The following is a 26,517-nucleotide window of genomic DNA, read 5'->3' on the forward strand; positions in this document are numbered from 1 at the left end:
TAAAAAGCACATAAAAAATTCTGGAAGGTATTAATATTCGTATTACCCTTAAAATGCACATGGGCAGGTGGCAGCAAGTTCCGTTTCCTTGAGTCAGGCGGGCTTTCCTTTTGCTGGGTTGAATTCCCTAGCTCTTCTGCACTGCGTTAATCATTTTTGGAAGCTACTTTCTTTGAAGCCTGGCTGCTGTCACTGCCAGATGTGCTGCTGATTGACTGGCAGGCTTGCACTTTGGTTTTGTCCCAAACCTCTGTGTGTCATTACTGCTCTTAGCCCCAGCCTGTGCCCCGAATTCATGAGCAGACAACAGAAGAAGCTGTAAATTAGGTGACCTGCAGCAGTGCCCTTTCTTCACAAGATGGTAACAAGTATCCCCAACAATTTACTTAGCAATTTGTCAGGTTTCATTTATACTTCATTTATGAGGCAAATGTGGAAATAAAACCCATCATCTCCACATGTAATGCAGCCATGACAGAAATACAGCACAGACCTCAGGCTTTGCAGATGGATTCTTTCCAGTTTACCTCCATGCACTTTCCCTAGTCTGAACTGGGCTTGACTGAGCTCCTGGAGACCCTTCAGCCTCACACAAAATGGAGGTGAGAGGGATGCCAAGGCAGGATGGGAATCCCATTTTGTGCCTGAGCCCCAAACTTGCCAGCTAGGGAAGAATAGGAGATCTGTTTCCTGGTGTCACTCTTGTATCATGAAGCTGAAAAAAATAATTCCGCACTGTTGGAATCATCTCTGCAAAACTTAGCTGAAAAAAAACTGGCAAAGAGTACGGTACACATTGAAGGGATGGAGACAGTGGCCTAATTATTTTCATGTCAGTGATATGCTGAGTGCCCTCAGTTTACCAGGGAATAAACCCAGCTTTCACGGAGGCTGAGAACGCTGAGAATAGTTTTTGATTTACATCTTTAATGCTCTTGTCATGTGCGTAAGTGCTGTGAAAGCACAATGTACATGGAAGGTGCTTATTGCTGCTGTTGCTGTTTTCTTTAAAATTCAGTTTAATAGAAAGAATAGATCCAGTGTAACAAAGCCTGCCATGACTCACTTGCATAGAGAAGCCCTGTCACTCGAGGAGATGTCATTATGTGAGACACTTGTTACGAGCCAGCAGTACTTCAGAAATGCCTGATACTGCCTATCAAAATAGAGACTCTGGTAGAAATAGGGCCCTGAGAAGATACGCAGTTTATCAATAGGTGCTGATAAGTAACTTGCCTTTATTTGCTCTGGACATATCTAAAAGTCCTGTTTAGAGGGACGTCTGTGATTACTCTTTTTCTGCATTTTGGGACAGTAAAATCTGCACCCGCTTTCTATGTGGGTGCACATAATCTCTGTGCATTGCTTGAAAAGCAATATCCATGACCTAACGACAACCACAAATGGAAAGTCCTGCTGTTAAAAAAAAAAAAATCTATGGCAATGGCAAAAAAATCTAAAAATCTATGGCACTGGCGCTGTGCCATTCTGCACAGCTGGGCAAACCTGTCCACCAAGGGGCTGTTCACATCAGATGTTTCTGGCATTTTTATTTTTTCAAACAGAATTGAAATTTAACAGAAATGCATTATATCTGTGTCCCGTGTTTGCTCTAAGGTACGGGTTACATGAGAGAAGAAGGTCCTTAGAAAGAATAACAGCCGTAATCTAGTTTAGAGAAGCTTTATATGCTCATTAAGAAACAGGCCTGCTCTGCATTTTCACCATGCGGTTTGTCTGTGACCAGTGGGTCTAGTTGGGAGCACAAAGTAGTACCAATTCAGCTACAAGGAGTGTCGCTATGCCCAAATGCAGGGACTTCTAAATGCAAGGAAATACACAATGTTGTGAGTCGCAGACCATTGGCATTCCTGTTTGTTACTTATTTTCATAAGATTTATTACCCTCAGATTTGTAGTAAACTGCTTAAGGAGGGTTTAAAGAAACCAGTTGAGTGTAACCTCATATAGTACTTCCTTGGATCTTACTAAACACTAATGGGCCTTTTTAAAGAGAAAAATAATGAAAAACAGAGGAAGTATGCTTGCTATTAAGGTTGTATCTAGATCAGGTAGCAGGTGAATGGCAGTTAAAATGAGAAAGAGGCCACCAATTTGGTGGATCAGACTTTGCACTGAACAGTATACTAATATTGTCTGAACTAGACACGTCCTATCTCCATTTCCCAGTGCTTAGATCTTCATGGCTGTGATCAGCCTTGGGGCTAGTGGCTAATTAACAATCAAACATGTGGCTCTCCAGGGTGGCATTGGTGTCAGTCACAAGCAGAACACTAAAGAAGTTTCGGGTGCAGGGGTAACCGAGAGTGAACACACAGGACTATTTGCACCATTTCTCGTGAGCAGCTACTTCTCCTAATAACTCCTTCTAGGACTAGTGCTTGAGGAAACGAGTTCTCTGTAGGTCCTCATTAACGTCACCTAAGTGTCAGCACTTGGCTGGTTTGCCGCAACTTTCCAAGCAGACTCAGGATTAAGTGGAGGAAATCACAGGTGAACATTACCACAGAAAGTGCAAAAAGCCCTGGATGCCCTCTTTTTTCTTAAAATGTCATGGAAATGTCTGGCAGATAATTATCATTTTGTGTCTCTGGAATAACTCTTCAAGACTTTCATCTCTACCATTATAAGCACTTGGACTAGAAACTGTCAAGCTGAGTTTATTAATTTTAGTGGATGTTTCAGCTGTGAAGTGCTTCAGATGTGTTTTTTGGTGAGACAGGTGTCTATCAGAGCAGAAGTGTGTAAAGCATTACCATCTGAAAGTGTCTCAGCGCAGAGTCTCACTGCTGCTAATTTTAATAATTTGGAAGCACTTAAACACGTGAAAAGTGATAAAGCTGAAGGGCATTCAGCTATCAAATAGCATAGCTTTTGGGGAAAAAATCAAGAGTTTTGCAAACAGTGTTTTCTTCTGCATAGCAGTAACAACACTTCTTCCCAATAATGTGGTAACACAGGCATTAGGTAAGAACTGCAGCTGATATAAATTGGACTGCATGTGTCTGAACTGAATTACTGGTTTCTTGCCTGGAATATATAAAAAAGAAGCAGATTTATTGCATGGAAGAAAACAAAGTAATATCAAAGAAATTTAAACACTCGTTCTAAATGTTTAATGTTCATACATATGCATGCGCGTGGGTGTACACACACAAAGTGAAAGAAGTCGAAGTCACCACTTCAGCACAGCAAACAAGTGTGGTAGAAATCTGCAGAAAATATCTGGCAAATAAAGACCGAGACAGTCCAAATTTTTTTTTGAAATTTTAGTAGTAATTCTGCATTTTTCAAGAGGAAATGTTTTGTTTTAATTTTTAATAGAAGTTGATTTCTTTTCCTTCCTTTTACATGTTATGCTTAAAATCAGCTTAATGAATGAAAGATGAAGATGAATGAAGGGCAGCAAAGTTTTTCACAATTTTAAATGAGAAAGTATATAGCAAAATATTTTCACTTTGGAAATTGCTGCCTTTGGGGGGAATGGGGTATGGAAACTGAACTGTGTACCTTTTCAAAGAGTAATTTCACAGTGTTCCATATTTCTATTTACATATTCTCTATGGCTTTCTAAAGTGTTCTCAACCATTTTGATCCCACACCAGACAGCTGTGATGGAGCCATCTGTGTAGCCTTTGGATTTCCTGCCTTCAGTGCTTGCTGCAGTGTCACCAGGTGCATGTTTTATTTCAGAATAACTTGTTCTGTTTATGCTGCCCACTGATTCACATTTAAAATAGACTTTAAAACTTCCAGGGCCAGTGGTCACCTCCCTGCGTCTTTTATGGTTTTCAGGCACCTTGTTTTTATGGAAATGAGTCATATCCTTACAGCATGCTGCACTTCAATATATTGTTAAAGCAAAGACCCAGATAAGACAAAAAAAAAGTACATGGAGAGGCTTGCCAGGCCTTGTGTTTGGATGTGACACAAAATAACTTGAAGCAGGCTAGGAGAGATAAACATTTCATGGTTACCATTTCAGTAAATAGCATAGGAAAAAACAGTAAGTTATACTGAGCTATGATTCTTAGCAAAATATCTACCTGTTATCCTATTCCATTTAATTGCAATTTTGAAATCCAGCACAGTAGCTCAGATATATGCTAGAGCATACTGTATATTCTGGGAGAGGGAGGATTACTCTGCTCCTACAGGAATGTGGGATTTTGTTTGCTCCCTAGCAGGGCTCTTCAAAGATGAAGCTAAAGTGGCTTTTTCGTCTTCCATCCCGTTTCCATGGTAGCAGCATGTCATCAACATATGTGTAAATAGCACCTCTGCCTTCAATTTCATACAGATTTTTGCAGGCAGACGCTTGAAAACGGAGCAAACATTATTTGGTTGTGTTTTGCCCAGTGTTTTGAGCAGGCTGGGAGATGGGCAAGCAGAGCCCACATCTGTCTGCAAAAACTGGAGATTCAGGCTCTTGGCTTCCTGCTCTGCTTGATTGCAGTGATTCTGAGTTGCAGCGGTTGGAGAAGTCAGGGGAATCAGGAGCTGATGACATTCTGATAAGAACAAATGCACTCTTTCATTTTGATAGTGAATAAATGGAAAAGGATGTGATAAGTGAATACGAAGAGTCTTGTTTATCTAACATATCAAAATAGTAATACTTTTCTTTCCATAGCACTGAATTAAACCTGCTCCTCCTTCCTGAGCAAAACATTGGCACCAAAAAGCGAGAGGTGAGTGATGGAGAATACTAATTGGCTTCCTTTTCTAAGTGTTATTCTTCTCACTCTTGTGGCAACTATAGGACAAAATTGAATATATTACTCCACAACTCTCTCAGGAGTTGTAAATGTTCCACTGATACATGTTTCCATGACCTTAGCATTTACTTATAGTAGTGTACTTGACTCAAAGTTTCAGCGGGAGGAGTTGTAACTGGTTCTATATAGCATTTTTATGATTAAATTCTGAGGAAGCAATTTCTCCGTTTTATTTATAGAGACTCATGGAGACTTACAGCACTATAAAAACAGAGCAGTGGTTCACTCTGCCAGAAGCACTACTATAGCCTGTATGTCTCTCTCTGTTCTGCTTTGGAAATTAAAGGGGATTATTACAGTGCTTTTGACAATACTCAGCAAAACTGTCGCTGATGATTTGCATCGGTAAAAAATGTGCCAACAGGAGGGCACAAAGCCCCTCTAAACGTCACAACCCAGTGGTCCATGCTTGTGCATTGATAGGACCTGGTTTCTATATAGCTTGCTCCACCTTTAGCAGTTCTACAGCTCGTCTACAGAAAGTGTCCAGATGTAGGACATGATGGGTGCAAACCTGCCTTCGCTTAGGGGAAACCTAAGAGCAGAGGCAGAATTTCCTCTAATGGCTGTGCATTTACCTGTGTGTAACAGGGGAGCAGACGTATGAGAGAACCTGACACACACGTTTCAAAATGGGTTGTCATCTCGTGTCTACGCCTGTTTAATTCCTTGCAAGTGCTCGTTTGGGGTCATTACGATGTTGTCACCATGTTTCCTATGGTCCCATATATTCCTGTATATTCCTACGATCCCCGGTACGGCGGGAGCCGCCTGGCTGTTTATTCGCGTGTTCATAATTCCTGCTGTTTTATGCTTTGGAAGCGAGGCTGCCCCGCACGCCTTCCCGGAGCGGAACCGGGCGGCCCCCCGGAGCCGCCCGCCGCCTTCCGGGCACGTGCCGCCCGCCTCGGCCGCCGGCGCCGCCCCGCGCGGAAGTGACGCGCGGCCGCGGTTGCTGCGCAGTTGTTCGGTGCGGCCGGGCGCGGAGGAGCCGCCAGCGCCGCCGCCGCCGCCCGAGCCCACGCAGGCCCCGCCGCCGCCCGCCGCCCGCGACGGCCGCGCAGCCGCCGCCGAGCGCCGCAGCCCGGTGAGTGCGGGGCCGCCCGCCGCGCCCGTTACGTAAGGGAGGCCCCGCGGCCTGCGCCGCCGCGGCCTGGCCGGGCCCTCGGGCGCTCCCGGCCCGAGGCGGAGCCCACCTGGGCGCCTGTCGCTGCCGCCAGACGGCAGCCCCGTTTCGGAGCGCCCTGCGGCCCGCGGCGAGATCCGGGAGACCTAAAAACGTGTGTGCCTAGAACCCACGCGTGCGATTGCGGGAGCCCCGCCGCGGGCACCGGGCAGCCACGTGAGCAAACACGAGCCCCCAGAACGGTGAAAAACCAGGGCTTGGGCAGGGCCGGGGTATCGCTTTCAGCGAGAGAAGAGCCGGGTTTAATTTGTTCTCACAGTGCTCGGCAGTGGTACGTTACCCAATTTGACTAGACTTTCTGTCTCCTTGAATCTGATTTTGCTGCAAGATGTGTAATTGTAAGTGTCATAAAACCTCAGCGCGCACATAACGGTGCGGGCATGCCTCCCAACCTGCGCCCGGTGCGGTAGCGGTTATTTGTTTCAGCTCTCTGGTTCAGTATGTTGCGGGGTGGGCGTAAAACACTTTTTGGAGCTTCTGTTCAGAACTCGTAACAATTTCACCCTCATCTCCAAGAGGAGGGTGGTGAAAACTGAAAATGAGCTGAATGAAAGTCTTTTGCAGGGTAATACCTTACTAAGAAACAGAGCTTGTGGAGTTGAATGTTAGGAATATGATTCCTTCTTGCAGCAGAACTTTACTACGTTTTCTGCTTCTCTACATCTGCTTTCTGCTTCTCTGCTTCTGCTTGATATACTTGATCAATACTTGAATACTTGATCAATATACTTGAAAATTGGTATTGCACAGGTTTCTTGTAAGACTCGTGCATCTGATAATTGAGGAGCTTAAGTAATATAGCAAAATTATCAAAGTCTTCTGAAATAAAAATAATTATGTACCAGATCTCAAAGTTATGCAGGAAGTGCAAAGATTGGAGCTGCCAACTTTTATCCCATACCAATGTAGGGAAAGAAGGCCCACAGAATTAATTTTCTAATTATTTTAATGTGTAATCATATTGTGTGTGCCTTGACTAATGCTGGGCACAAATAGCCTTGGTTTTAACATAAGAGTTTTTTTGGTTCTGTTTGTCTTAAGTTCTGAAAGCACTAGTAGAATAGACTTATAAATGAGAACTTTGTTGATTGAAGAGGATTAAAACTCTTTTAATGGCTCTGTTTCCTCTTAAGTTTTTTTAAAGAGCGTGCACATGCACACCAAGATATCCACAAAAGGGGGATTGCAGGTGTTTCTTGTTCATGGAAAGAACATCTTGTAATGCGAGCTAGGGGGGAAAACTTGCACACAGGTGACTTCTCCAGCTCTGTTTCTGACTTGATGTATGAACTTGGGCAAAGTCGTTCATCGTTCTTTTCCAGGCTGTGGTTCCACAACCTAATTCTGTGCTGTCACCAGTTGGAACTGGTGTTCTCTTACCGTTGGTGATGTGCTTCAACTCTAAGTTAGTAAGGGCGAGGGGGAGGAAAAAGAAGACTCAGCAACTCTCTGCCCAACAAAACCCAACAAAAAACAGAATTCTGCTAACCTACTTAGCTGACCTGGCTTATTTCAAGGGTTTGGAGTGGCACAGCTGGCTCAAAGCAGGGAATGGGGTCGCTGCAAGGGGAAAGTATGGCAGGCCTGTGTAAGCATCGACTCAAGCGGGGTCAAGGCAGACCTATGTTCTGTCACCAGCAGAGGGGTATTTATTTTCCCCCGGGAGAATCAGCGACCTGTTTTGAGGTATTGGAGAAATGGAATGAGTGAGTTTGCACTACCTGCAAGTACCGAATGCAGTGTGGGAAGTGCTGTTTTAGACTTCAGTAAGTCTTGGATTCTGCCGGTATGTGCCGCTTTATTTAAAGTAATTATACAAAAGCGCGTGTTCTTCAGGACATGCATCGAAGCTTGTATTTCAGAGGCTGAAGTCTTGACAGAATCCTCATGCAGCTGAGTCTTTAATCAGTGCCAGTTAATTGAGAGTAGAAGTGTTTGGAACTATATCCTTATTCAGCAGTGGAACTGACTGCTTTTAGGCTATAAGCTACTGGAGTTTTAGGTGTTGCATTTTATTTCTATTAAGCTTAGACTGGGAAGCAAATGGGTAGAATGCAGAAAATTATTAGGGTGGTAATTAACTTTATGCCTGCTAAGTGGTAAGTGAGTCTTTTGTAGGGTTTCATAGCAAACAGATAGCCTTCCTAAACTGTTCCAGGATGGGCTAGTGTTAAATGCTTTAATCTTTCAGAATGAGTCTTCTCAATTTGAAGAACAAAAATGTTAGTGAACTGCATTATGTCTGCTTTTGGCAAAATATTTGTTGAGGGGGATGTTCTTCCCCAACTCTTGTGATAGAATTCTGTAATAAATAACCACAAAATAGCATTCAGTAGGTCTTGTTCTCACAGTTTTTTCCACACAGCTTTGAAAATAAATAGTGAGAAAATACACCTGTTTTAAAGAAATGTGCAGTTTAGTGCTGTATAATGTTTTTTTGTATGTATTTGTGTAAAATAATTCTAGGGGGAAAAAAAAAGGTTGGCCCTGGCAAGAATGAAATATGAACCGTTTACACTTTCCAAATGTTCTTCAGTAGTCTCTAATGAGAACATCTGCAGTAAGAATGGTTACCTGCACTTCAGCTGAAAGACTGTTTAGCTGATTTTGTGTAATTTATATGCAGTTGACTGTGTGCAATGTATATACAGATGATGCACAGTAGACATTTATTTACATACCATTAACATGAGAATGCTTTGGAGTGGATGCCACCAGAAGGGTTGAAAACCATGTTCCCTTGGGTTCAGTTTGTACTCGTTCCCCAGTGTTTGATGTGGACTTCAAGCATTACTGAAGAGGGGACTGCAAGGTTCCACATTTCAATATAACAGATGCCCTTCCAAGTAAGTTATGGTAGGGATGGGATGATTGCAACCACTGGGTAATGCTGTGTAATTATATTTGCACATGTCGGGTCTTTCACAGAAGATCTAAAAATAATTATTTTTAATTAATATTGGATCTGAAGCTTTGTCTGCATTAGAACTTGCAAGTGTGCTTTTTTCTTTCTTCCTTTCTTTTTTTTTTTTTTCCTTCCTTTTTGTTGCCGTTCAAAGTGGTGGCCGGGCTACAGGGCCTTCTAACCAATGCAGAGACTGTGCGGGGAAGCGTGAGTGTACTTGTAATGATACAGGGTTGGTGAGAGAGGCTATTCTAGATTTGGATGGAAAGATACAGCTGTCTCCAGTAGTACTTCTATTTCATAATTTGAACATGCCAGTGCTGCATTGAAGTTTGGACCTGTCCTGAGTTTTGTAAGCTTAGAGGCAAAATGCAAGAAGTCAACTTTGAAACAGAGGCAGAGACAGGACTGAGAAAGGAATGCAGGGAAGATCATAAGAGGAGGGTCTCAAAGTGGTCAAGTAAATGAAAGTGTTTAGAAAGGAGGATATGTAAAATATGGAGAGAGAGGGGGAGAAAAAAAAATCTTGCTAGGATGAAATATTAGAATGACACCATAGGTTGACTGATAAAGGCACTGATGTGATACTCTTAATTCTAATGTCCTTAAAGAAGGACACTTAAGGAAGAATTGTTTGTTGTGGGATATTTACAAAGAGATTTCTGCTGAACTGCTTTTTTCCATGTTGGTCAGGTAATTAAAGCTGCTTTGGTGTATAAAATATGCATCAGGTTATATAAAATAACTGCTTTAGGGAACTTTCTTGATATTAGGCAGTATAATGACAGCTTGTTTTTAATTTATTTTATTGTCCTGTAATGTAATCAATTATGATGCTGCACATAAAAGCAATTCTACTTAGGTTATTTTAGCAGTTGTACTTAGGTTTAAAAAAATCCGATAAATTGATGAATCTTTAATTCTTGTACATTGAGTTTGAGTTGATATGGTTTTAATTCCTAAATTCTTCATGTTGCAAAAATCTTTCTTTTGAATCTGCTGTGGCATGTTAGATAAGGCTAAAAATCTTGCCACAGAGCTGTTCCTAATACTGTTCATTTTAACAAGCAATCTGCTACATACTGCTTGTTTTATGTACTTACTTAACTGAGGTTTATTGGGCAAAGAAGAAACACTTACAAACAGAGATTCCTGTCAGACCACATTCAGTGATTGAACTAGTGCAGATGTAATTATGAAGTTTATTTTACTTCATAAAGTTTATATTTACAAAATTTTGTATAACTGTAGTGTAAAACTGCTTGGTGTTCTGTTTTGCTAGGTGGGCTCAGATATCTCAAGATACAGCTGGAGAAGTAACTCAAATATCAGGTATTAGTGGTTGATAAGAAAGTCTGGTTTGATGGCGTATCCCTGTTTTTCCATGAGAGACCATTTCTAGTGAAAAATTGGCACTTGTATTGAGAAGAGGTAGATCAGTAAATATGCACAAGAGTATCAGAAACCCAAGCAAGAGGGATTAAAATGACAGTCCTCTAGCACGTGGTGCTTATAACTGCTGTGCAGTTATTTCTAATCTATAACAAAAGCTTGCTAGAAAACCTTGAGAAAGCATCTTCAATACCCTCTTGGTGTTTACATGCAAGGTTTGCTTTGAGCACTGAAGGTTCAGTTTTGTTCCTGCCAGCGATGCTAATTATAGGTGCCTTCTTGGGGTTTGAATCCATAATTCAGAAATGACTGGACCCAGCTGCCAACTCGTCATATGCTCCTGGAAAGTTAACAGCAGTAAATTACTTAATTAGCTTTCTAATACAGAATATCTTTTTCCACTTAGTTCTGTAATAATTGACCTGCTGATGGTGCTGGTAACGGACTGGAATCTCAGGTTTGTAATGCCAGTAGTAGAAGAATGTGAATATTTACATCTCTTGGCTAGATGATTAAAGCAAGAAATGGGATGAGACTCAGACTGATAGGAGACGTGCACAGATAGAGAATCTAGTGTGAACTGCTGCACTGGGTTAGTAGATTTGTGTTCTGTGGCAGCACCTAGGGATGGAAAACTATGAAAATATGCTTTACAACAGGGAACACTTTGTACTTGAGAGATTCTCTATCTGAAGGTTCATGGTGCTTTGAAACTTAGTTCTGAATTGACCCTGTCTTGCTTTGTAGCTGTTGGTATGAGTAGTAAAATTGCATTGTGTTTCTTTCCTTTCTAGTTCCATGGTGCTGCTGACAATTCAAGATTTCCCCATACTGGAGTAATTTTTTTTTTTCTCTCCCTAATTTAGTTACTGAAATCATGAATCCTGTATATAGCCCTGGATCTTCTGGGGTTCCCTATGCAAATGCCAAAGGAATTGGTTATCCAGGTGAGTAACGCCAGATTTCAGTGAACATCATTTACTTTGATATCTATTATAACCAAAAGAAATGGTCAAATAATAATGGCTTCACACATGATAGTTTTTTTGAGTGAGATTTCAAGAATCATATAAATTGTTCTGAGTGTTCTTTAATAGCTCTTCTAAAGTATCTCAGGAGCTCTAATAATTTCCTTCTGCAAAAAACAAAGTCAATCTATTTCTGTCTCTATTTGGCTGACACTGTTAACCTTTCTTCTCTCATTATTGTTCATCAAATACTGTCTTTTGGCTGCTGGAAGTATGTCCAGTTTGGAAGTATAAAAGTATTTTAAAATTTGTGCTTCATATTAGGTAGAGTACTTTTTTCCCCTTATTTTTCCCTGTTACTGTTTCCTCTCCTAAAATCTGGCTCATAAATGAATTTTCTTTACTGTGAAACTTAATACATAGGAAGTTACATGCACTTCATAATACTATGTTTACAAACTGCTTTACAAAACTAAGTTAACTTATAGGCCTGAGCTAAACCACTTGTTTTGTTAGGAGTAATTGCTATGGACTTGGGGATTTATAGAGAAATCCAAGTGCTTCAAATCTGAATAATAGTTTAAAACTAGTAGCTTTGATATATATGACACCAGTTAAATGAATAATCATTACATTTTATGTGTAGAAATTGTCATCTTTCTATGTTGACAACAAAACGTGGCAATAACCCCATTTTTCAACCTGTAGAAAGAGTAATGTGAACAAGTTTCTGAAAGATTAAGCTAGGATTATTTCAGCACTTTCAGTTATTTCAGCGTAACAAACTTTATACATTTCAACTAGCTTTTTCCTGTTGATGATATTTTAAGTTTATAGTTGAGGCCGGTGTTTCATAGTGTTAGATTAGCCATAGTGTTTCTTCTATTCTGGTATAGAAGATTTTATCTCCTGTTTTGCTGCTGTGAATCACATACAGTTGAGTGTCACAATAAGTTGGTGAAACTGGTAAGCTTGTCTGATATAGAAGCATAGTAATAAATTGTGTCAAATGTAATGAGCATTTTGGAGTGCTTATGGTGCTTTTTACTCTACACTTGTGACATCTCGTATGTGGGAAGTCAGTCACTGAGGCTTTTTTTTAGGGATTTCATTATTTCTGTGAAACAGGCTATTAGTTCATCTCAGCTGAAAAGATGTGCAGTGAGAATCATTGAGAATAAAACTTAGCTAGACTATGCAATTAGTCTAGAAAATAACTTTGACCTCTTCTTTTTCTAGCTGGCTTCCCAATGGGCTATGCAGCGGCTGCTCCTGCCTATTCCCCTAATATGTATCCTGGAGCAAATCCTACCTTCCAAGCAGGTATGTGCAAAGTGTACGTCTAAGCAATAACATGAGGCTCAGTAATTGTTAAAACCAAGACTGAGGAACAACTGCAGTGGTTTACGGTAACACATGTGCTGTGGGATAAATTTCACAGTACTTTGAATATGAGTCAAAGAATCATCTGATAAATTTTAAATGAATATGATTGTGCCTTAAGATGTGTTCTGCTGAGTTCTAGCTGTTGTTTCTGCATTTTAAACTTAAATGCTTGTGCTGTATGCTTTCTTTCACTGCTTCTTCCTTGACTTCACTTGCTTTCTAACCTACCAGTTATTCTAGGTTTCTGACTTTTTTAAAATTTTCATTTTTCTGCTTGGCAGTTTTCTTAAATTCTTAAACTCCTTACATTGCTTTGCTCATGGTATTATGTATCCTGGGGTGCATTACAAAGAGCATATCCAGCAGGTCAAGGGAGGTGATCCTGCCCTTCTGTTCAGCTCTGGTGAGGCCACATCTGGAGAACTGTGTCCAGTTCTGGGCTCCACAGTACAAGAGGGATGTGGAGCTGCTGGAGAGAGTCCAGCGCAGGGATGATCAGGGGCCTGGAACATCTGCCCTATGAGGAGAGGCTGAGGGAGCTGGGTCTGTTCAGCCTGGAGAAGAGAAGGCTGAGAGGGGACCTGAGCAGTGTCTAGAAGTACTTCAAGGGAGGCAGTGAGGAGGATGGGGCCGGCCTCTTTTCAGTGATGGCCATTGACAGAAGTAGAGGAAACAGCCAGAAACTGAAGCATCAAAAGTTCCACAGGAACTTAAGGAAAAAAATTCTTGACAGTGAGGGTGCCAGAGCACTGGAACAGGCTGCCCAGAGAGGTTGTGGAGTCTCCTTCTCTGGAGATCTTCAAAACCCGTTTGGACGCAGTCCTGTGCCACGTGCTCTAGGTGACCTTGCGTGTGCAGGGGGTTGGATAGATGATCTCTAGAGGTCCCTTCCAACCTTAACGATTCTGTGATTCCATTGAGAAAATATGTCGCGGGAGCCTGCTGGCAGTTGTGAAGTTCAGTGTTTCTGAAGTACAGTATTACCTGCCAGGAGACTCCTGTCAGTCATGAAGTCTTAACATCACTCACAGTTGTATATACTTCTGTATATTAGAGGTCTTTTAAAGTTGTATCATGCAGTAGTATTTGAATGTGCCATGACATTGCTGTTTAGAACAGGCACAGACACAGGTCTGTGTTTGAATAATCACATGGTCTACTTTACTTTTAAAGTCAATGAGAGAGAGAGGGGAAAAAATAAGTGGGAAGGCAGAAGGCTTCTAATACAGATGTACCATTTCACAGAATCCAAGTCAGATTGCCTGTGCAGCTGTATTGGTGGATTGGGTTTTAGAATGAAGGCTTTGCTGGAACTACGGTTTGTAGTTCAGTGCTAAAGCTGTGTGGCCAGCACTTTGGAACTTACTGTGTGGGGGTGTTTGGGGTTTTTTTCTTCCTTTTGTTTGTTTGTTTTTGCTTTTTTGCTAGATGCAGGTACCTTGCCATGCTGCAGTAAGGTTCTTTCCCCAGCATGGCCTATTTTTCAGCTAATGGAGGAGTCATACAAAGCACAACAGAGTTTGGATTAGTGCTGTGTTGGCCTGTTTTGATGTGTCTGAAGGTTTGAAAATATTAAAAACAACATAGTAAACTAATTTCCTCAGTTAACTTGATAATATTCTGCATGATGAGTGGAGTAAAATTGAAAAGCATAGTCCTGCAAAAGAATAAAGGTGATCTGCCATCACACTCTATACATTCTCTGCCCTATCATAGAAATAGTGTTGTGAACGCTATATGGTTTCAGATCTCTTCTCGATGTTGAAGTCAGAACATTCTAGCCTCAGTTGTTTTTTAAAGCAAAGTTCATCTCCTCTAGTCTCCCTTTTATATGAATTAACAAGTGTTTTTAATTTCCTTCTTGTGTTGTTCTGGCACTAGTTAGTACTGTTCTAGCTAAAAAGTTTTATCACGTTCTAAATACATGAACTTTAGATATGACTGATCTTGAAGCTGACAGAATCCTCATACATATACTTTACCATGTCAAATTAATTCTTAAAACTAATTCTTTCTCTGCACACTGTGTAGCATATATTCATTATCCATACAGTCCCTGTGCTTAGTTGTTAAAGCAGCTGTCAATGTCTTCCATTGCTTAAGTGGGATTTCTTAGTATAGAACTGAACTTCTGAAACAGCAGCTTTTGGAAAGGTTTTAAAAGCTGGGTGAAGAGAAACAAAAGCCATGATTATTAAACAATTTTAAAGACTACTTTTTTTTTTCCCCCCTAACTATTAAATGCATATAATTAACAGCTGTTAAATATATTAAAGTTACTTATAAGGATGGCTGTTACCAATGTCCTCTGAGTTAACGTAACGCTTAAAACTATCCTCTTGATTTTTGGACAAATCTCCATCCCTACTATGCAGTACTCGGAATTGGTTCAGTAAATTTAAGGGAAATCTGTGTACAAAATCACGTGCAGCAATAGGGTTTTGAAGAATAGCTGCTTTTGTCAGTGTGGATTTTCTTTATTTTTGCGAAGGAGGGAGAAAATTGCCAGACTTCTGGACTTAATTCCTGTAATACGCAGGGGTGGCTGCTCCAAAGTTGGGTGGTGGCTGCTTTGCATCAGTTCTGAGATCTGTCCCCACGGGCAGAAGCAGAGGTTTGCTTGCTGAGAATGCTGTGACCTAGCGTGGAGGGTCTGCATGAGCCAGGAGATCATTCCAGCACAGAGCAGTAGTGCAGACTCAGGCTTTGACCTTTTCTCAGAATAGGTCAGGGCTTTTCTCTGCTGCTCTCAGTTTCTTTACCAGCGGGTAGCGCTGATAACGCTTTTGTATTCCTGCTCTAAACCTTAGTATAATCTTATAGTCAAATATTACAGGCAGACTGGTACCAGAGTTATAGAAAAGATCTAAGTTGTGTATGGGCTTTGTGGGTAGCCTACTAAATATTCACATACGGCAAGAAGATTAAGACACTTAAGAAAATTGCTACCTTAACCTTATTAAGTAATGTACTGACACTTATTTTTCATATTTTTAATGCAGACTTAACTTTGTTTCAGGTTATACCCCAGGCACCCCATATAAAGTATCCTGTTCACCCACCAGTGGCGCAGTGCCACCGTATTCTTCGTCGCCAAATCCCTATCAGACTGCTGTGTACCCAGTTCGAAGTGCCTATCCACAGCAGAATCCGTATGCACAGGTAAATCCGCAAGCCCCCCGAACCTTTCTGCTGTTCCCATAGCATTTTGTTTTCAAGGCAATAACTATTTGAACTATTAGTCTTACGTTACATTTATTTCTTTATGAGAATGCTTCATACACTCTGTTTGCTTGCATTTACATTTCCTGTCTCGGCAGGACTCTGTACTCATTGAGAAGTGTTTGCTCTTCAAAAAGACAGTAGATTTTTAATAGCAGTTTTTGAAATGAGCACTGGAAGCTGCTGCTACTGTTTCCTGATCTTGTTTTGACAAAAATTGATGTAAGCTTACTCTGAAGTCTCCGTGAAGATTCAGAGAAATACTAACTCTCATAATAGCCAAATTGATGAAAAATATAAATAGAATAAAATTAATAAACACTTCAGTAAACTGGGTGTTTGGGGGAAAAGTCTGGTCCCCTTTTATACAGAGGATATTTGGCCTGCCATGTATGCCTGAATTAAAGAGAATTAACAAGCATGTTGCAAAATTGACCCAGTCTGCTTGGTATGTTTGGATTTGTTAAACCAAAAACAAGTGGCGGGGGGTGGGGGGAGGGGGAAAGCTTTCTGAAGGAATAACAGAGTTCTGCAATGGATTAATATATATGAAGAGATGAGAAACAAAGAGAATAAGTGAAGAATGCACCTTTTAACTGAAGCTGCAGAATCTATTGAGGAGTTCTCCAGAGGTCTCTGCTATTGAGTGTTATTCTAGAAGTCTTAAAAAGGAGCTAAATGCTGGAAGTTTGTCGGTGAAAGAGAACGGCTCAGAATAGTCGAGTGCTCTGACTTCTCTTCTGTAAACACATTGCATTTTTAGAATAGTACTTTAATTTGATGATACCTTTATAAAAGAAGATACAGCCTGTTTATTTTCCTCACTAGATATACTTAATCATTTAATTTGCTCTTCTTCCCTAACAGCAAGGCACTTATTACACACAGCCTTTGTATGCAGCACCACCCCACGTAATTCATCACACCACAGTTGTGCAGCCTAACGGCATGCCAGCAACTATGTATCCTGCTCCGATTCCACCACCAAGAGGAAACGGTGTGACTATGGGGATGGTGGCTGGGACTACTATGGCAATGTCAGCAGGTATGTGTACTTAGAAGATTTACGTTTTCTTGGTGAAATTCTTTATTAAGTTTGAGGCAGAACACAGCCTGTTTTATATAAAAATATATTGTTGGAGATGTGCCAGGCAGAATGAAATGAATTTAGATCAGAAAGGGCTTTTCCAGGTCATTCTCAAAGAGTGTCCAGCTAGATGAGTTGCTCACTTGTCCAGCAATATTTCAGTTATCTCCAAGGAGGGGAGATTCCACAGCCTTTTTGGACAACCTTTTGCAATATTTTACCACCTTTATAGTAAAGTAGTTGTTCTTTATAGCTGTATAGAAAGTCACATGTTTTAGTATCCTTTGCTTATTGCTTTGTCAGTGTCCAGGTCCGACTTCATCTTCTCTATACCTTTCTGGTACACTGTTGTTGAAGGCAGTAACCTCCTAAGTCAATTTGGCCTCCTCTCGTATCGCTAACTGGAATTTTTTATGTTGGAAAAAAAAGATTTATTTACTTGCAGTGACTGGAGGTCCTCTGTGACCAGACTAGGTGGTTAGGGGCGTCATCTTCCCAATGCCATGCTCTTAGTTACAAGGTTCTATGAACCTTGTGAACTTAGCTGAAAATGTTGTTTAACCAAGATCTAGTGTCATGTGAGTTTTTGCTGAGAGGATGGCATTGGTTTTACCCAGTGGATATTCACTTGCTTAGAAATGTCCACACTTCATTCAAAAACAAAGAAATATCCAACCACATCTTAATTCAGGAGTTTAAAAAACGAGGGTTCTGAGCTTGTTTTCAAATGCTGGTTTGTGTCTCATCAGATTGATCATTTAATTTGAGGAATCCCAAATCTAGTGATGTGTCATGTGTCACAAACTGAACTAGCTTTAGAGTTTTTCAGTTTCATGCTTCAATTTGCACGAAAAAAGCAGCTCACAAGTGTGTGTAACTGTTTATATAAAGCGCTCCAGAATAAGGTTAAGTTTCTGTTCTCTTGGTCTGTTTCATTCTGTTATCCCCCAGTTCATAAAAACCTATTGGCACTAGTATAGACAGGAACTAATTTTATTTTGATGTATCAGTCAGGTATCTCTGCCGTCAGGCATTCTTGCGGCGTATAAAGCTTGCTGTGGCAAAGAGTTTTGCAGTGTATAATGTGCTTACCTTGCAGGGTTTCTGTAAAAGCCATTTTTTAAATAATGAATGTCTCTGTATGCATTGGACCAAGCATTGGAATGATTGTCTTGCAGAAATGTTTGAAGAAGGGTTTGGGCTGGATGCAAAAACAATATTGGTATTTTTAAAACCACTGATGAACAACCTATAAGTAAAAAGGTCAATTCTTGCATATGTTCAAGTAACTAGAATTTGTGAAAATGTATATTTAAAAAAAATGTTCTCTCTGTCCTAGGAACTCTGTTGACAACTCATTCCCCAACTCCAGTAGCCCCTCATCCGGTTACTATGCCCACGTATCGGGCTCCAGGAACACCAACCTATAGTTATGTGCCCCCACAGTGGTGATCATCCTGGCAGTGTAAGTTAATGGCTTGAATGAAGGCAGTTACATTATTTTTGTAAATAACAGCACTGCAGGTTCTTTCAGGGAGAGTTTTTTCAGAAGGTAAGTGATCTGAGGTACTGCAGCATCTTAACTGAGTAAGATTACACCAAATACTGCTTGAGATATAGCTTTTTCTGCAAAGCAGAGAAATGTACTAGGATTTCTTCACCTATTTTTGTCTTCAGAAATTACTGTGATTTTTGTTGTTCTTCAGTGCATGTGGAATACGAACGACTTTGAAGTTTCCCATTAAAATCCATCTGGGACTGCAGGGTTAACTTAGTAGAGTTGAATTCAGCAGTACTGTGATACCTGGATGAAAGAACGTAGCTCATTCAATTTTGGTCCATTCAGTTTGTGATAAAGTTAACTTTATTTTAACTTAGCATTTTTTTGTTTCTGTGATTAGGGTGCTCGTTTGCCACTTGAGCCAGTCATGTAATGTCTTTTTCTTGCTTTGCTGCAATGCTACATATCAGATTGCAGATCTGAAATGTTTCACATACAGAGCTCACTTCATCCAAATTTTAGTATTACATGACTATAAAAACTGAAAAATTTGCCATAATTTAGCTCTTGGCTGCTGGTAATTGGACATGAAACACCTTTTCAGTATTGTGACTTCTCCTTAGTTATGATTGCTAGTGCCAATAGAAAGAAAACTGGAATAAAGGTGATGGATGAAAACCAATGTAATGAGTTCTTACCTAGGTGGTTGTTCCTCAACCTATAGAATTAGTGACTAGTGATTCAGTTGTCTAGATGAGTGCTAGAGTAGCGCTAGATGACACTTTTTAACATCTGTTGTATACGCCTAGCACCATGGAGCGTGCTGTATTAGAATACCACATTCAAATACTCAAATAGTTTTCCACATATTTAAGCTTTTCCCTGTGTGTGTGTGTGTGTGTGTGTGTGTGTGTTTGTTTATTTATTTATTTATTTTCTCTTTCCTCCCTCTCTCATTCCCATGTAGGTTTGAAGATGGGAGATATGCAATCAAGAAATTGAGGTTTAAAAGTTGGTGCTGAAGCCCTCATGCCTCCAACCAGGACTTTTCTTCTGAATGCTTTCAACACTTGGCTAAACACTACTAATTCCTGATCACTGAAGATTTTCCAGTGCTGCATATCTTACATCTTGGAACTCCAGCAGTTAGTCTTAAAGCAAATCCTGTTTTGTGGACTGTCTTGCAATTTTTTAGCCAATTATAATGATAAAAAGGGAGTATAAATTTATTCTGATCCATATCTAGTTGAATGCATGTTAAAACACAAAAACAAAGCTTGCTCAATCTACCTGCAGTGACTGATGCAAAAACCATCATATGCAAATCCAAAGGAACCGAAAAGTATTTTACAACTTGTATCGCTAATGCACTGTTGTAATGTATGCAGGGTCTTAAGAGGTAGAATCATGAAAGTGAGTTTCTTTATAGAATACCGTAATATACATTAGATAAGTGCTTCAACCTTTTTGGGGTTGATGGAGTTGCTGGTTTAGAAGGGGCACTTTTTTTTTTTTTTTTAAGTGATGTATTCTGTTCACTTTCAACTAACACAAATTGAAGTGACTGGAAAATGAGTCAGACAAGCTGTAGAAATCCTGTACACAATTAGTTTTATTTGTATCATTTTCATTTCATGGATTCAGTGTTATGCAGATATTCTTAGAAATCAAAATGAAATGACAAAGGTAATGCTGTGTGCCAGTAAATAAAGCAAACTTCCTTTAGGCAAATACTTGCTGTGAGGAGTAGGAGGAGGTAACATCACCTGCATAACGGATTACACGTCCTGGGGAGATACGTATCCAGTGCGAACTTTCATGTGATGCAAGATATGTCAAAGTGAGACTGCCACACAGACTGATAGAAAAACGTTTTGGTTTAGTTCTCAGTTCAGGAAATCCATGCTGTTTTCCCTAGAGAGTATCATAGTTGAGAATGTATGTGCAGTTGACCCAGCTTGCTTTCTAGAAATCTAAGAAATGCTAAGGTTTTCCGCCACAAACAGGAAGAGTTCAGCTGCATCTTATTCTGAGGAAAGCTTGTGTGCCTGATGAGTATGTTAAAGGGGAACAAACCATTTTCACACAATTTCCTTAGTAGCTTCTTGCAGTATAGGCTAGGGATATGCTCTAGTAGGGCTGCCAGAATGTAGAGTTGGGGAGTTTTCCTGAAAACATCTGTAGCTGTAGTAGGAGCCATTCATCAGTTACAGCTTTTCGGTGTATTCTTTAGGGTTTTTTTCTTCTTTTTCTCCTTCCCAAATTGCACTTGAAAGCATGTAAAAGACCGACTGCGGATTAGCATTTCATTGCAGTGAGTCATTTCTGATATTCTTGCTTACAACTTCGATTTTTAAGAGTACCTCAAAGCATATGCTGTGGGTATAAAGGGCTACCCGTAGAACCCATTTGTATACCAAAATCGTCATGGGGAAGATTTTAAATTTTTAAATTTGACTATTGCACATAAAATCAAGGTTTTTCTTAAACCTGCATGATTTATGATTCCAGAAAAATTCAGTTTTGTTCTTTTGGATACATTCTACCTGCAATAAATATGCAGTAAGTGGTTACAAAACGTCGTTCCCTTTTAGGCGTTTACACAGAGGTATATCAGGCTGTAGTGTTCTCGTAGGTTAACTTCCATTCAGAAGTGTTTTTTGTTTTGTTTTGTTTTTTAATGTTTATCTAGTTGTGCTTTGGTTTGGGGTGTTCTGCTCCCATGCAGATTTGGCAGCTACTTCAGGGTAGCATCAGTGCTGATTTAATGCCGCCATTCCAGTACTCTGCCCCGGTGGGAGGCTTATGTACCCGATAACCCATTGGCGGCTAGAGCCTTCAGTAAATATTTTGTACCTTAAGCACTCTCCGTATTTTTTTACTTCCATGTGTGTGGTTGTTCTTTTGTTTGTTTAATAAAGTTTAGGATTATTTTGCATGGATCACTGTCAGTGGATTGCCCCCTTATTTCTAATGCCTTGAACATAACTATAATGTTGACAAGAAGTACTTTAAACCTTATTCATGAGCACTTACTGCAGCTTAGGGATTTCCATATATTTTTCTATGGAGCAGAGAATGACCCCAGACAAACCATTTGAGTCTGCATTGCTTCGTTCGAGTCTGTTTATCGATTCCATTTCTGTAGTAGGTTTGCAGCTTTGGCTAGTCAGGTGCGCCAGAGAGTACAGTGAACATTAACACAGGCTGTTTGTCCAGTTTAGCTAGCGTAGAGTTGAATTTTTTGTTGTCTTAGTATGATTTTAATGAAGAGTTGAGGTGTGAAACAGTGCTTCATTGAGGAGAAGCTGTAAAGAACAAGCTCTGAGCTTCGCTGTCTCCTGTCTTGTCACCCAATAAACAAAAGCTTTGAGAACTTTCATGAATGCTGCATTAGATTCATCGGTAAGGAACAAATATAGTCTCTTATCTTTGCTCCAACTTCAGATTCCTAAGTGTTGTCTTGGAATTGGTTTCTGTATAGTGTTCCATACCATTTAGGCAGTCTCACTTGAGCACTTTTTTCTAAGTTGCGTTTTGGGATTCATCCGTGAGGGAGAAACTGTACCTTTTTCCCGAGGTATCACACCTTCCAGTTCTGCTGATGATATGCTGGGAGCTGGGAGCCTTGTCTCCAGGAGTTTGATATGGGAAGTAACCAAAAGCACAGTGCAAGGGGACAGGGGGGAATATGTGTGTGTATATATAACTATCTTAATGGTATTTTGTTGCAAATAGTAGAAAGCATGGGTATAAAACTGGCAGGGGAAATTGTACATCATTAAACAGGCGTTTACACAGTGAGGGTCTTATGAAACATTCTCTCCTGCTTTTTATATAACATTCCCTATTTAGAATTCCTTTATAAATAAATACACAGTATGTGTTTGCACTAGAGCGCCTCAGAAAATGAAAAGAGCTAGTGCAGTAGAAACATTTCAGATCAAGCCTCTCTTTAAAAAAAAAAAGAAAAAAAAAGAAAAAAAAGAAAAAAAAAAGAAAAAAAACTTTAATGGCAGCTTTATATGATAGATTAAAAAGTACTACTTCTTTAAACCAGGAACTGAAGATAACTGTTGCAGCAATAAAAAGGAGACGTTCAAGATAGATTTTTTTTTTTTTCCTTGATTCAAATTTCAAGTGTTGAGTTTAGATAAAATATTTTTGACTGAGATTTTTCCCTATATCTGTAACAACTGATGAAAATGTTTTTTAAACATAGCAGCAAAATAAAAATGACTAACAATCGGCATCAGAAATGCATAGCCCTGGTCAGCGGGGTAGGGGTTATTGATCAGACACTAGGGAGGAGAACAGAGAACCTACTACTCTATCTTGCCAGTGCTTATTGTAACCAGGCATCTCCAGTTTGAAGTTTCTAGGAGACATACAGGAATATGCTGTTCATGAAAGCTTCTTTTGAGTGTACTATGCAAGTTAAGTGCTTAGATGCAGTGGTAGATTACAAAAAAATCCTTACTGTAGTTGAAGTCCTTCCTTGTATCACTTCATCCACTGAAAAGAAAACCTTAAGTACCACCATGTCTTAGTGTTACCGGAGCGTAGTTCGTGGTACAGGCTTATAGAGCAGAGTACTTAACACTGACCACTCTTGGTGGAGCGTTCTGGCTTTGCCTCTATTCAAGCAATGGGCCACTTAGGGCATGTGAACAAGAAATGCGTCCGAATTGACTTGGAATCACTCCCCAGTGCTTAGACACAGTATTTGTATAACATTAACTTAGGTCTAGAACATGTTTCTGCTTCAATAGATAAGCACAGCAAGCTGATGCTACCACTAACTCTAGGCTTTAACTGATGCCAGCGAATAGGGAATACCGTGTGTGTGAAATCTCCCATTTTGGAAACATGAACAATAGTGATGCTCAGCCAAAGCTTGTGGGAGGGGAGGACGGATGCTGTGGCCACGGAGCTGTGCTTCGCAGGCGCACGGGGTGCGGATGGGGCACTGGGAAGGAGGCAGGGGCCCCTCCAGCTTTCCCCTGCAGGTGTCACGGGCCCAGGTCCGTCTTTGCGGAGGGCCGAGAGCAGTTACTAATCCTCACCCTGAAATGTTTGCCAACACCTGCTAGAAAGGCCTAGAGACTTCAGCTTCTTCAGATTCTTCTCACTGAAGTGTCAGCTTTCTAATCCCATATGGTACCAACTCCTAAGCTTCCTATGGAGAGAGACCCTCAGGTTTGCTGAGGCCGGAGGCCTGTGCGGCACAGCGGGGGCTGCGGGCGGCCGTCAGGCCCTGCAGCCTCTGCGGGAGCAGGCCTTGGTCGGCCGCGTGGGAGCCAAGGGGGGTGTTCTGCAGAGAGCAGCAAGAGCAACGTGAATGTAACGCTTAACATCCGACTCCGCAGGTAGTAAGGGTCCATTTGTGATAGAAAATACTCTATATATGACTTATGGGCTCTGAAGTTTCAACATCAAGAAAGCAAACATGGCTTTTTCTAAACTGTCGTGGCTTTTGGGCACTTAGCAGGCAAACTGGGAAAGCTTTTTTAGGTGGCTGCTGTACAGACTTGTTTTAAGTAGAATGGATTTGTTAGTGTTTTTTGGGTTTTTTGTTTGTTTTTTCTTGTTGTAATGCTATTATTGGCTGCCCTCACATCTAAGATTTGAAAAAGTGAGTGCATGCAATGGAAGTACAAGAGGCCCCAGTAATAGTTCTCCATGTTTGTTATGAAATAGACACAGGTTTCCTTTTTATGACTTTTTTTAAAACTGTTTTGCAAACAGTTATATTGGTACTTTTTTAAGTTTAGGTCAATGTTGTCTTCCAGGATAAGTTTTAAAGCATCACTCACTCCTGCATTGAACTATCGCATCAACATAAAGAGTGGAGATTCCATTCTGAGCCAGTTCAATTGTGAAAATTCATACTTTTTTATTTTTTATGCAATTCAATGAGTAGATGAGCTCAAACTTAAATTCTTAAAAGCACGTTTATTGTAACAAGAATTGTTATGTATTAATACTTAAGTTTTCAATAAAGATTGACTTGTGTTGCTTATTGTGTTTTTTTTCTGCTGTTTTGGTGAGACAGTCCATGTCAAAAAGGTTCTGAGTTGCTGGCCAGTGACACAAGATGTGGAAACTGTCCTCCCCCCACCTTTTTTTTATTATTATTTTTAACGAAATCTGGTGCAGAGCAAAACATTCAAATCAGGTGCTACAGGTGGGACTCTTCTCAATCAGCTTTTTTAAGAACTACCACAACAGAGTAGCGGGTGCTTCCCAGTGGGGAGCAAGTTGCTCTTTCTGAGAGTCTGGTAAAGCTGGTGCAACTCCACCTCATTGCCTCTTGAAGCCCTGCCTGGATTATTTATTTATTTAAAGTTTCTGAAGAAAGAACGACTGGAGATAAAGGGAACAAATGTGAATTCTCATAATTCCTTAGCATTACTTGCTAACAAATTCCTGCCATCTGCAAGATGACACATATTGAGACGCAGGTTGCTTTAAGCTGGTGCCTTGCACGTTCCAAGGGAGGAAGAGGATGAGTGGGTGTGATGTGTGGGCAGTTATCCTGCTTCTTTAAGGGCGGGGGGGGGTGGTTGTCAGTGAGATTAGTGTTGAAGTATGCACGTTATTTGGGAGGGTCTACTGCTTGACCTAACCAGCTATTTTCATTTATTGTAGTTCTCCAAAAATAACTTCCCAGGTAAACCCCTGTGAGAGCAACACGTGTGGAAGAGGAAGGTATTGTGTCAGTAACTAGCAGCAGTGCTTGGTTTTGGAGGTGATTGCAACAGGGTTTTTCTGTGTGTGTGCAGTGAAGTAGTTCAGCTTCTGGGCACTTAGAATCACTGAGGGAGATTTCATAGTGTGTGTTACTTCAAGCTAATTGCTTCCTGTTACCCTGGGTTTATTCAGGTTTTACAGGGAGATATTTTTTGCAAATCGTCAGGGTTGCTGAAAATGAAAAATCCCTAAGCCAAGGGTTTCTGGAACCAGGGGGGACATAAAGAAATCCTGCATGTGGACATGTTGCTGATTGTTCTTGGTTAGAGGGATCCTGGCCTTTCTTGTGCCTTGTTTTTGCAGAGAATTCTGTGCTAATCCTCCTGACACACATAGTGGTACCTAACTTGTAAGATGGCTTTTTTGTTCTGCTCTTAGTAAGACCATGGAGCCAAACGCAATTACTGCAGCCTGGTGATGTGGTGAGAGGTTGTGCTGGTTATAGTTTCCCTTTTCCCCTCCCCATTCTCATTTTGAAGAGAACACTGGTGCAGATTCCTGTCCCCTTTGCTAGTGGGTGACCGCTGGTTATTTGCTTTGAGGGGCAGAAAAGCAACTGTTTAGCAAGCAATTATCAGAAGCCCGGCAAAAGCGTTTTTGAGTTTCAGGTTTGTCTGCAGCTAATTAGGGACATGTAATCTGCTTTTCCTAGTAGATGCGACACAGACTGTAAACTTCATGGCTGGCTGTTCCTGTGCTCACGTGCAGACCACTCGGGGAGTTTGTTGGCAGCCTCTGTGGTAGCCGGGGTCACAGGCTGCCAGTTACCTAGAGCTTTCCTTGGTAGGAAGCGGCAGTCAGCGCTGTGTGTCGACAATGTGGCTGTTTTACGTGGTTGCATCTCGCTTGTGTGGGGGAGGCTGCTGATTTCCTGGATTTAATTTCAACTGCAGCAGGTTATTAACTGCCCTGCCCGAGTTACCCAGGAGCAGAGGGGTTCCATGCGGCTCCACAGGAACAAGCTCGGCAGTGAGTGGTGTTGGGGGCACACGAGCGGCGCGGGGCTGCGCTGGGAGCAGCTGCTCGAGGGGTACCAGCCTCGCGGCGCTGCGGGCGCTCGTGTGGCCGGGACGCCTGGCACCGAGCAGCCCATCCCTCAGAGCATGGCAGTGCAGGCAGCCCTTCGTTTGCTTTGTGCTCTCTTCATCTATTTTGTGCTGTGTCACAGTGGTTTGTAGCTTTAACATGCACAGGGAAATTGATGTTTTGGAAAAGGGGGTGTGAGAGGTGGGCAGTGCTCCTTTCTGCAGCCTTTTACTAGCCTTGCTGTAAGAACTGTGACCAGGACTACTTCCCTGTGCTGCCTCAGGGGTTTCAAA

General features: G+C 41.0%; 1 protein-coding gene across 1 annotated transcript; it reads left to right on the top strand.

Moving 5' to 3' along the window:
- The first annotated feature begins 11,092 nt into the window (after positions 1-11,092).
- FAM168B (family with sequence similarity 168 member B) lies at positions 11,093-19,824 on the top strand. The gene is made up of 6 exons (XM_010218665.2): positions 11,093-11,228; positions 12,489-12,572; positions 15,655-15,797; positions 16,725-16,902; positions 18,284-18,409; positions 19,413-19,824. The coding sequence occupies exons 1-5, from the start codon at positions 11,159-11,161 to the stop codon at positions 18,394-18,396; spliced, it is 588 nt and encodes a 195-aa protein (XP_010216967.1). The 5' UTR covers positions 11,093-11,158; the 3' UTR covers positions 18,397-18,409; positions 19,413-19,824.
- The last annotated feature ends 6,693 nt before the right edge of the window (positions 19,825-26,517 follow it).

Source organism: Tinamus guttatus, unplaced genomic scaffold (assembly GCF_059628265.1).
Source record: "Tinamus guttatus ecotype Peru unplaced genomic scaffold, ASM5962826v1 Tinamus_guttatus_pri_ptg000927l, whole genome shotgun sequence".
Lineage (NCBI taxonomy): Eukaryota > Metazoa > Chordata > Aves > Tinamiformes > Tinamidae > Tinamus > Tinamus guttatus.

Bases quoted from the DNA above. Each gene is read 5' to 3' on its own strand.
- FAM168B (XM_010218665.2), top strand. From the start codon at position 11,159: ATGAATCCTGTATATAGCCCTGGATCTTCTGGGGTTCCCTATGCAAAT. The intron at 11,229-12,488 runs GTGAGTAACGCC...TTCTTTTTCTAG, and splicing joins CAAAGGAATTGGTTATCCAG to CTGGCTTCCCAATGGGCTAT. The intron at 16,903-18,283 runs GTATGTGTACTT...TCTCTGTCCTAG, and splicing joins TACTATGGCAATGTCAGCAG to GAACTCTGTTGACAACTCAT.